At 44.5% G+C, this 12,071-nt stretch overlaps 1 protein-coding gene across 4 annotated transcripts in view; it reads left to right on the top strand.

The window, feature by feature from the left end:
- Nucleotides 1–12,071, top strand: part of LOC117462483 (disks large-associated protein 1-like) — a 287,620-nt gene that overhangs the window by 219,419 nt on the left and 56,130 nt on the right. For all 4 annotated transcript variants that reach the window (XM_071206261.1, XM_071206263.1, XM_071206262.1 and 1 more), the window contains one exon: nt 9,304–9,428. In XM_071206261.1, the coding sequence (XP_071062362.1) occupies nt 9,304–9,428 (125 nt within the window). The remainder of the gene's footprint in view (nt 1–9,303; nt 9,429–12,071) is intronic.

Below are 12,071 nucleotides of genomic sequence, written 5' to 3'. Positions count from 1 at the left end.
CACTGAGTCACTTGCGTCCGTCACGTATGGCCTCGAGGATGTCATACCCTGGAGTCCACAAACAACAAAGAAGGAAGTGTCCCAGTGCACCCACAACAACAGACCATCTGTGACCTAGTGTTGACCGGTCACAGAATGGGAACAATACCACATGTCATATTTGTCAACTCAGATGTGTATTTACCCATAGACACAAAGTTGTTTCTGTCCTTTAAGTAGGATTCAAACCAATTTAGAACTGTTGCCGAAAGTCCCACCCAGTTTTCCAGTCGGTCTAGTAATATGCTGTGGTCAACAGTGTCAAACGAAGCACTGAGATCTAATAATACTAACACTGAAGTTCTGCCACTGTCTGTGTTTAAGTGGATGTCATTAAAGACCTTTACAAGAGCAGTCTCAGTGCTGTGGTTTGGACGAAAGCCTGACTGGAACACATCCAAACAGTTATTTAAATGCAAGAAATTACTCAACTGTTGAAAAACAACTTTTTCAATGATTTTACCTAGAAATGGGAGGTTTGATATGGGCCTGTAATTGTTCATTACTGAAGCATCTAGATTATTCTTTTTTAAGAGCAGTTTAATGACTGATGTTTTTAGGGCCTGTGGAAAAACACCTGAGTGAAGAGATTTGTTTACTATATGAAGTAGATCTGAGGCCATGCAAGGAAAAACATCTTTGAAACATCCTGTTGGAATAATATCAAGGCAGCAGGAGGAGGATTTCAGAAGTTGTATAATGTCCTCTAGGTTTTTATCATTAATCTAATGGAATTGTGTCATGATGTCTGAATTGATGTTAAGTGGACACGGAGACAACACATTTGCTGTTCCTGATGCAGAGGCAATGACTGCTTGTCTGATTTTCTGAATTTTGTCAGTGAAAAAGGCAAAATCATTGCACGCCCTGGTGGATAGAAATTCAGAGGCTACTGACACTGGGGGGTTAGTTAGTCTGTCGACGGTAGCAAACAAGGCACGTGCGTTGTTTTTGTTTTTGGTAATGATGTCAGAGAAGAACGATTGTCGTGCATTTTTCAATTCCAAATTATAAAGGCCAAGTCTCTCTTTATAAATGTCAAAGTGAACCTGGAGATTTGTTTTTCGCCACCTGCGTTCAGCTTTTCGACATTCTCTTTTTTCTGTTTTCACGGTCATGGCCTTTCTCCATGGAGATATTTTCTTCCCAGTCACTTCCTTTACCTTAATTAATTTTTGAATTAAAATGATCTACTAGCTCATTTACTGAGGTGTTAGCAGGGGAAGTGTGGTAGAAAATTCTGAGTAAACATTTCCCTAGTATTTTCAGTTAAATATCGCTTTGTGATTACCTCTTTTTGAACATTTTTGTGAACAGAAATAGAGCTCTCAAAGAAAACACAGGAATGGTCAGAGAGTGCAACATCAGTCACCACAACCTTAGAGATATTCAGACCCTTTGAGATAATTAAGTCCAGAGTGTGCCCCTTATTGTGCGTGGGCTCCGTCACATGCTGAGTCAGTCCATAGCTATCAAGAACAGTTATTTAGCCCCTCTGTCCTGGGGGTTGTCAACATGGATGTTAAAATCACCCAAATGACTAGACGGTCAAAGTCAATACACACTATAGACAGCAGTTCAGTAAGGTCATCAACAAAGCTTGCACAGTATTTGGGTGGCCTATAGATATTTAGGAACAGAGCTCGAGAGGAGCATTTCAGGTGAAGGGCCGCATATTCAAAAGAATCAAAGTTTCCATACGATGTCTTCCTGCATTGAAGGGAATCATTGAACAGAATAGCAACTCCACCCCCTTTCTTATGCATTCTTTCCTGACTCATAAAACTAAAGTTGGGAGGGGTTGATTCGATAAGAACAGCTGCACTGTTATTTTGTTCAATCCAAGTTTCTGTTAAAAACATAAAATCGAGATTGTGCTCAGTGATAAAATCATTGATTAAAAATGTTTTTCCTGCCAAAGACCTGCCATTTAATAAAGCTAGTTTAAGTTCGTTAAACACACTATCAGTCATGTTTTTTGTAACAAGCTGTGGCTGATATGGAATCACTGCTAAATTAGATAAACTCACACAAACGTTTGGGCGCTTCCTGTTTCTAAGATGATTCACCGCTCTTAATCTATTACCTATCAACACAGATATCGGCAAAGCTACTGGCAGGCAGGGCCCCGGCATGTCCTGGAAAGAGTTGAGAGTGCCATACGCCCTTGAGCCTGGACCCATCACATATCAGTAAGAGTTTGTTGTGTTTTGTACACACACATTCTTATCAGGCTTCGGAGACTGCAGATGCTTTCTTGAAGGGAGGGGAGGTGGTTGACGTAGGCACGGTGATGGAGACGGGGGAGATGGTGCGGGGGTAGAGGACATGCTGCCATGGTGGGGAGGTGGTTGACGTAGGCGCGGTGATGAAGACGGAGGAGATGGTGATTTTGGTGGGCATCGTTGAGGAGCGGGGGTAAAGGACATGGTGCCAGCCCTGCATATCGCCTTAGTTTGGTCTTTGAACTCCAGGAAGGAATCTGTGCCAACCCTCTGTATCTCCTTTGTGGGTTCAGCGATCTCCAGGAGGGTGGGCGAGGGTGAACGGAGTATCCTCAAAGGCGTTGACAGGGGGGGGGGGGGGGGTGACGGGCGGTGGAGACTCCTCCGTGTGTCTCATATGTCTCCCATAATCAGAACGTTCCTCAGGCGGGTGCAGTGATAATTCTTCAGGGTTTTCTGAGCGATGTGTTATGTCTTTCTCCTGTTTTGATTCCTCTTGCCGCTTGTCCTTGTCAGAGGGAACAGATTGATGACGCAGGCAGTTGAATATGTTAGAGATAAACAATTTCACTCCTGACTTGAAACTCCATTTGCCTTGAAAAGATGTCTGCGGTCCCAGAAAAAGTTAAAATTGTCAATAAAATGAACAGAATGGTCAGTATAGACAGTTGAAAGCCAGGTGTTCAGTGCAAACAATCTGCTGAATCTCTCCACTCCTCCTCTGACTGGCGGTAGAGGGCCACTGATGAACACATCTGCATTTAGAGAAGTGGCAGTTTCCAACAAACATTTAAAGTCTTCTTTCAGCACTTCTGACTGTTGTTTCACAACATCATTTGTTCCAATGTGTAGTACCACATTCTTCACAGTCAGATGTTCAGCCCCAATATGCAGGATCTTCTCAGCCAAGTCAGAGACCACATCCTTGGGAAAACAGAGTACTTTGGTGTTGTTCTTATTACACAGACCTTTTACATCTCTTACAGCAGAGTCACCCACAATCAGAGTTTCGGGCCCAGTCGTTAGCTTTCCCTCTAGCCTTTTACTTTTGGAGTAGCTATTGGTCCTTACCCTGCTATGTAAAGAGGACGGGTTATCCAGGTCATCAGAAAGAGATCTCCGGCTCTCGGTCAGCGGAGCGTATCTGTTCTGGATTGGCACACTTGGTGGTTTAGGAGGATTGTTTGTAATTCTCCCTTTAGCAGCTGTCCACGGCTGTTTAGGAGTTGAAGAGGCGCTCTTCCTGGGTGATAACAATGCAGGCCAGCCGGTCGAATCACAGATTTCTGAGCGCTGGGCTCTGCCTGTTATCCGTCCTCCCAAATCCCATGAAAATGATTTACTCTTAGGCTTTGCACCCAGAGATTTCCAGGGAGGACTACCACTTGTAGATGTATTACCCGGTACACAGCCCTCCTGTTCCTTGGAATCCTTGTAGCTGCTAACTAGCTGTGAGTTAGCATACCCTTTTTCATTATTTTGCAACACTGGTAAAGTGGTGTCATTCCCACGACATAGTCCATTCACTTCCACGTTAACTTCCAACCATTGCATTTTCATTTCCAACATAGCCATCTTCTGTAGAAGTTTGTGGAAGTCATCTGTAGAGAACGGAGGCATTTTTCTACCAACTAGCTTAAGCTAAATAGCATGCAGTAGCCTACCAGGCTTTAGCGGTTGCTAGGCCATGCTACTGTAAGACTGAGGTCGTCGTAAAAATGTTGAAATATGGCTGAAACCCTCCGTCTATTTACGAAGATGAACTGTCCCAGTGATAAGTTAATGTCCAGGAGCCGCTGCTCGAAGTTTTCAGAGAATAAGAATAGGAAAATCAGCATAAAAAGTAAGCAGAGGCAAGAGCAAGCAGAAAAGCGTCTGCACTGTAAGAAAGATAAGCAATTCGTCACACACACCTTCTAGAAGTCTGGTGGATTTGTGTCAAGTCAGTAGAAAAGTCAGTAGAAAGAAACGTTTTGCTGCAACCTGCTGCTGTCTTTGCGAATATCAGAGTGATGCGCACGAGTATCAGCGTGGTGTGCTCGAGTATCAGAGTGGTGCGCTGAGTATCAGTGTGTTACCATGGTAGCAGAGGGAGAGGGAGGGGCTGCAGTATGAGCGTTGTAAGCTCAAATCAAGCGACTCGCTGGCTGTGTATTTGTTGTTAAATATCAGATAAACTACTACGCATACGTGACTGGCGAGGCGGTGTGTGTGGTGGGGGGGCCAGTGGGGGGGCCAACAAATATATCAGGGTGGCCATGGCCCCCCCCTGCTGGCGCCACTGCTGTCAGGAGAGAGGGAGAGGGGAAAAGAGAGGCTCCGTTTCTCCTGTGTTATTATCCAAAGTTAATGTAAACTTTTGAATAATGTACTTCATCTACTACAAGTAGTTTGTTTGAATGTAATAATTATGTTGTTTGTGGAATCATTTATTGAAAAATGAATATGAACTTTTCGATCTGTAACGATTCTAAACTGAAGCAATATAAAAATTACTCCCATTAACTGAGTTTTAAACATCAGCATATCCTGTCATAGTCCGGTGATTACCTGCTAACGGAAACTTTGCTACACCATTCTTCTTATTATTATTATTGAAACATGACCGGTAAGTTTCGAATTTGTCCGGTAAAATAGATTCTGTCCCGACATATACATTCATAATGTCAGCGGAGGGAGGGGAAGCGGCGCTGTGGAAGAACAGAGCGCGAGGGAGAGCTGTCATCTTCCTTTTACAAGCTTCAAACATGTATTTATCGTGTGATTTTGGAAATAAAAGTTCCATATTCTGAAAGCCAAGACTTTGTTTATTTAAAATCAAACAAAACACCCGAAAAACTAGTTTTTTACGCAAATCCACGTTTATTTTGAAATGAGCGATTTCCGACTGATTTCGATAGAGCGGGTCACATATGGCAAATGTGTGGTTGTGGGGAACCAGGTAAATTAAAGTACTTATTTAACTATTAAATACATTGAGTTTGATTAAAATACTTGGTTACTGATTAATTTAGGTTATAATATATTAAATTGCAAAGCAAAAGATGCTGTAATTGATTTATTTTGTCCTTTAATATTTTATAAAGGTTTTCAACCTGAAAGAATCCTAATGTGTCCTTGAAAAGTTGAAATAAAGAAAAGGAAAAAGGATTCCAGTTGTCCATGCGTCCTCTGTTTCCCCTCAAGCCTCTCAAATGTGGGCAAACACTCAAATAAATGCCAAAAACCCAGAGAACTTGACAATACTTATCAGAATAAAAGTGTTAAATAACACTGCTACCTAGTTAATAACTCTACTTTACTCAGTGGAGGCTCGTCCATTGAGGAAAGGGAGGACCATCCTCCCTACAATATCAGAGAAAAATTAACTTTGAAGAGAACAATAAATACACCACAATTTAAAAGATAATGTCTATGTCAATAAATGCAAGAGATGCAGCATTTTCTCAGCTGTCAGCCCAACGATGATTTGGACTTTATTACCCCAAAAACCCAAGCCACAGCTTTGCTATCATTGCAGTTTAGTCGTGTTTATATCCTACATTGAATTTGTAAGCATAATGCTTCACCAAACACTCACAGGAGGGGGCTTGGCTGTCTACAAATAAAGACGGCTCATTTTTAATTCTCCCCAAATATATTGAGGCTGAACCTGAACTTTGAATTCTCTGCTCCCATCATAATCTTGGCGATCTTGTTAAAATTGTGAATGCAGAATTAAAAATACTATGTTACTGGTTTGCAGTTAATACATTTGTTTTATATAGGAGGAAACGGCCCTGGGCAGGTGCATTCATATATAACAAATCACCATAGTCCAGCACAGGTAAAAAGGTCACAGTGACTTTTCCTGGCCTCAAGCGAGAAACAGGACGTATTTCTGTAAAAGAAACCTAGCCTAAACACTGACAAGCCAAGGAAATACCAGTTTGAGTGTTAGCTGCTGCCTGCCACTCGTCCATAGGCAGACTGACAGGATATTGATCCTCTTGATTTAAATCAAACCATAAAACTTCACCGATCATCAATCTCCAATAACATTATCTGACCCTCTTAATCGGGCTCTTGCACGGTTTTCATATTTTTTTTATGTGATGGGCAAACAATTCAGAACTTCCTGTATTTACGGCCAGTCAAATGACAGTGTATACATATTCACCCAAAAAGGGGTGGGGCCATGACATTGAGGGACTTCCGATTCCCTTCGGGGACACGAATCTTTTGATTCAGTTCACTTGAAAGATTCGTTCACTGATTCGTTCACCGGTTCGCGAACGACTTCTGGTGATTTGCACGTTCGCTTACGATTCGTCTTTGTACTTAATTCGTTCAGTGAGTCTTCACTACTACCGAAGTCCGTACAAGAAGTTTGCTGGCGTAACATTTATGATATCAAAACACATTTTACACCTCACCTTGTTGCCCCATGAATTATGCTCTGGGAATAGGCTACATATTATTTAAGAAATATAATTGGCCATTGATAAATCTCATAAATGTGTGCCTGACTATACGATGTATTACAGCAGGCTAGCACGTTATACTTTCAAACCCATGCACGTAATATGTGGCCTAACTTAAATCCCAAAGCATTAAACTCCATTTGGCCGAGTTCAAAGTGAATAAAAAAAGATATCCTCTACATCGGCGACGATTTATTCATATTCTCTAGTTCATCTATGTTTACCTTTAGCTAGCGGCTAAGCTAGTGGGACGCTATGGAGCCCAGCCCTCTGAAGCTTTTATGGCCGACAAGGAGAGGAGAATGTCCCGCTAACGCTGTGTGTGTGTATTTCACATTAGCGGGACGCTATGGAGCTCAGGTATCCACCATCTGAAGCTTTTAGGGCCGACAGGGGGAGGAGAATACAACGCTGTGTGTATTTATCGCTAAGCTAGGGGCTAAGCTAGCTTGACGCTACGGAGCCCAGCTATCCGCCCTCTGAAGCTTTTAGTGCCGACAGGGGGAGGAGAATGTCCCGCTAACGCTGTGTGTTTCACATTAGCGGGACGCTATGGAGCTCAGGTATCCGCCCTCTGAAGCTTTTAGGGCCGACAGGGGAGGAGAATACAACGAAGTGTGTATTTATCGCTAAGCTAGCTGGACGGTTCAGGTATCTGTCCTCTTTATTGCGGACAGGTTGAGGAGGATGTCCCGCTCCTGTGTGTGTGTGTGTGTGTGTGTGTGTGTGTGTGTGTGTGTGTGTGTGTGTGTGTGTGTGTGTGTGTGTGTGTGTGTGTGTGTGTGTGTGTGTGTGTGTGTGTGTGTGTGCGTGTGCGTGTGCGTGTGCGTGTGCGTGTGCGTGTGTGTGTGTGTGTCGGAGCTCAGGTGAGAGGACTCTGATTACAGTACACTGTAGGAAACAGCGCCAGTTCTTTAAGTTCGTCGTTCGCGAACAGCTTTCTCTTTAGCTTTTGGCGGAAGGCGGCAACTCAAACAAACGAATCGTTTTGTGGGAGGAATCAGTTCATCTCGTTCACTTCAAAGATTCGTTCACTTCAAAGATTCGTTCAAAAAGAACGAATCGTTCGCTAACGACCCATCACTATAAATGCTCTCATATGAGACAGCATATGACTGCTGTCTTCAATGTTAAAGTGTGGTACTTTATAGGTTGAACAACTGTCCTCAACTTAAACAAATCTTAGCTAACTTGACACACCTATCAATTAGTTGAATCAATTTACTATTTATAAAATTGTTTTCTGCAATCTGCAAAAGCACCAGTTTAAATGTTGTGTTTACCACAGATGTTCTCAGAAGTTTCTTAAAGAAAATGATTCAACAAAAGCAGACTAAGCACCTCGAGAGATCTGAGTGGACTAATCATCTGGGAGGGGGCAGCCCTAGTCACACTCAGATTTGCTTTTGACAAACAAGTGTTTACTTACACTAACCACACTAAAATGAACGTTCTGGAACTGTATTTCAAATGCTTTTTAAATATGTATTTCCAACAACACTCACTGTGGTATCCCATGTTATACAGCACTCTACAGTTGGATGAACCTGTCTCCCACTTCTCTTAACCTTTCATTCAAATAAATCAACACAGTCTCACTCTGCAGTATTTGTGCATTTTATAAATAATCACACAATCAGCATGTAATTGTATATGAATATTTTTGATATGGGTTCATGATCAATACATATATTTCTCTTCAAATAATGTTTTTGAACTAAGGAACAGGTTAAAATTTTCAGATTTTCCAGAACATCACCTTGTTACAACAGAAACTAGGAAATAAAAATGACAGTGTGGCTGGAGTCAGATCCAATCAAGTGGTGCAGCAATGAGTCCTAAAACCTGAAATCAGTAAGCATTTAAAGGTGGGGTAGGTACGTTTGAGAATCCGGCTTGAGATACACTTCTTGTTATATTCCATGGAATGCTCTTAACATCCCGATAGCAATGAATATCTAAAGTGCTTTGACAATAAATCCATAAAGAAATGTCATCTGTGGAAGCCGTAGTACTGTAAAAAGCACGACCAATCATCTGAGCCGGCTAAAGTAACTGGATGGCCTACCTGCCTGTCAGCCTTCCATCTGTGCACAAACTTATCTCGTGCCCTCATTGGTCATGTGCGTGTTCGTGTGTGTTGGAGGAGGGGCTCTGTAAGGAAGTGGCAGATGTTTTCCAGCTGTGTATTTTCAAATTCTAGCGCACTCCAGCTGGTTTCTCAAACTTACCTACCCCACCTTTAAGTACTTTTGTTTTCTGCATTGTCTATGGAAGAATCCTATTGTTTTTTGTCGAGGGAGCCTTTGCATGCTAACCTCATCACCAACAACAATATGTCATCACTGCACCATTCTATTGTTCTGTTTACAACTTTCACAGTACAGTTGCAGTTACATGGCTTCTGTAAAATAATACTTGACCTTATTTACTTATTGTGGATTTAGAAAACAGGATGTGGAGCTCATAGGAGGAGTTCGGCCTCGGATGTTCAGCTGGGTGCAGAGTTTGTAAATGATAGCATTGTGAAATAATCAACTTTCCTCAACTTCTCTCCTCTTTCTCTTTCTTTGTAGTTTCATCTTGCATCACCACCTATAAGAAGACCCCTCCACCAGTGCCCCCCCGAACGTCCACCTGCTCCACAGCCTCCAAGCCGTACATCTCCATCACGGCCCAGAGCAGCACAGAGTCTGCCCAGGTACTGCTCACACCCACAGGCCTCTGGAGCTCATGGTCAGGGTAATACTGAGAAGCCATAGCAGAAACACAAGGGCACACACTCTGACTGGGCTGGACTAGGGTTCCGTTCCAATAGTCCATTTAGCTTAGGACCCTTCCTAACCGAGTGAAATTACCCGGAAGTCCCTCAGTGGCAGCCATGGCAAGTGCCGTTCAAATTCTCTAGATGATAGGAAAGGAGGTTTCAAACTTCCTTTATAACCTCCTTTAGCTTAGGAACCACTGGACCTTCCTCACCGAATGGAGAGGAGAAAATGCTGCCCCACAATGCCTTACAGCCGCAGCATTTGCCGTCACACAACATTCGGCCGTTCACAGAAACAACCGATTATGACGGAGAAATGATATCATGAAAGTTACGGTGCTTATTAAGCATTTTAAAACGTATGTGGTAAGTTGCCAAAGTGATTTGTTTTGTCAGTATTATAATCAAAAAGAGAAATATGAATGTTAGTTTTTACTGAAATGATCAAATAAAGTCAACATTTCACAGTCTTTACTGAGCTGTGTGGGGTTTTGTTCAACTTTTAAAAGATGTTTGAATGGTGATATACACAGTGATAGATGATAAGGACTAACGTTTATAATAAATACATTTGTATTTATTTTAAGATCTTTTCATAGTTCATACAATCATACGTATTGGGGTCATTTGTATTAATGTGGACCGGAGGAAGAGGGTGATGAGCATAAGTTTCACTTTCCTTTTTTATTTCAATTCCAACTTTGGTCATGAAGAATATGTTTCTCTGTTGTCCACGTTCATAAAGCAAAGCAGCAGCATCAGAGCACGGTGCAGAGTCTCTAGATGAGTTTACAGTAGTCCCTCGTTCTTATTGAACATCCATGTTGTAGTCCGCTTTATAGAAAACGATAGTTACGACTGTAACTACAGTTCTATGAGTCCCGGATGACCGCCAGAGGCGGTGCTTTAAGCACTATGTCCATCGCGCGCATGCGCAGCTCGAGTACCAATAACAACAAAGTCACCTGTGACCCACGTGACACCGGCTATCAGTGTCGTCAGAGGATCTGTTCCCAGAATCTTCTCGCGAGCACACAAGAATTCTGAGTGACAGGGAACTCTGGCGGTCATCCGGGACTCATAGAACCGTAGTTACAGCCGTAACTAACGTTCTCTTTCGTCCCTACTGACCGGTGCTTTAAGCACTGGATGACTTATACCAACAATGTCATGAAGAATCCAAGCCCTTGCTCACCACTGGAAGCAGCGGAGCTCGGCAAAAGGACCACGCCCAAAGAATGGGGAGTGGCGACATTGACCTGATGACAACTGGAGAATGTGCCAGAATGTGCCAGAAGACGCCCACGACACCGCGGCGCAGATGGTCTCCAGGGGTACCACCCTCAGGGCAGCCCAAGATGTTAAGATGCTCCTTGTAGAGTGGCATCTCAGCCTGATGGCAGGGGGCAGCCACTGGCCCCGTAAGCCTGTGAGATGGTATCGACAACCCAGTGGGGCAGCCACTGGTTAGAGGGCCTAACCTCCTTTAGTGCCGCCAGGGCAAAATCAAGAGTTGCTCCTACTGCCGTATACAGGCAGTAGCCTTGATATACGCCCTTTGGGCACCCCCAGGGCACAGCAACTTCGGCGTGCCGTACTCCTGAATGTCAAAGCGTGCCAGCTGGGCAGGCTGATTGAAGTGGGTTTGTGGAAGGACCCCGGGCAGGAATGCCACATTTGCCCAAAGGGCAACGGCTGAGAGTCCCACCTCGGGCATGTATTGTTTATGGAGAGGACATGCAACTCCCCGACTCGCTTCCCTGAGGCTATGGCAAGCAGAAATGCTGCCTTCGTGGGCAGCCACCTAAGCCCCACCTGGGCCAGGGGCTCGAAGGGAGGAGATGATAGGGCATCCGGCAGCAGGGGCAGGTGCCAAGCCGGAGCCCTCGGGGTGCTAGGGGGACGCTGCCATAAAGCCCCTCTCATAAAGAGGGACACCGACCTGTGGCACCCCGCCCTGGCGCCGTCGACCCGAACATGTCTGGCAGAAATCGCAGCCACATACATTCAGAGTGGAGTGAGAACGTCCACTATCTAGAAGGGACTGTTGTCTAAGCAACAACGTAAATGCTGTCCCCAAGGAACACGCACATTCTTGCCCCCCAGTTGGGGTAGAAAGTGCGTGAGTGCAAGCTGCACAGCCCGAAGCTCTAGCACGTTGACCTGGCGTGCACTCTCCTGGGCAGACCGCTGACCCTGAACGGTCCTGCCCTGCCGCACTGCACCCCACCCTGAGAGACATGCACCTATGGTGATGGTCTCCTGGCGGAATGGGATGGCGCCCATTGGCACGCCCACCTGGAGATAGGCCCTGCCCCTCCAGCGTGACAGAGAGTGGAGGCAATGCTGCGACACCCTGACTTCCCTGTGCCACTTGGCGTCCAAGTGAAGGCTGTTCAGCCACATCTGCATGGGGCGCAACGACAGCGAGCCTAAGGGCTCAGCGGCCGAGGCAGCTGCCAGTCTGCCCAAGGGCCGGAGGAACTGAATATAAGGCACCCTCTTGCCCGGCCCACGTGGAAGTAGGCATCCCTCGGTTGAGAACCACTCCACCTGTGTGTATGCAGTAGTCAGCAT

Source organism: Pseudochaenichthys georgianus, chromosome 17, assembly GCF_902827115.2.
Source record: "Pseudochaenichthys georgianus chromosome 17, fPseGeo1.2, whole genome shotgun sequence".
Lineage (NCBI taxonomy): Eukaryota > Metazoa > Chordata > Actinopteri > Perciformes > Channichthyidae > Pseudochaenichthys > Pseudochaenichthys georgianus.
This window is presented reverse-complemented; position numbering and strand designations above follow the sequence as displayed.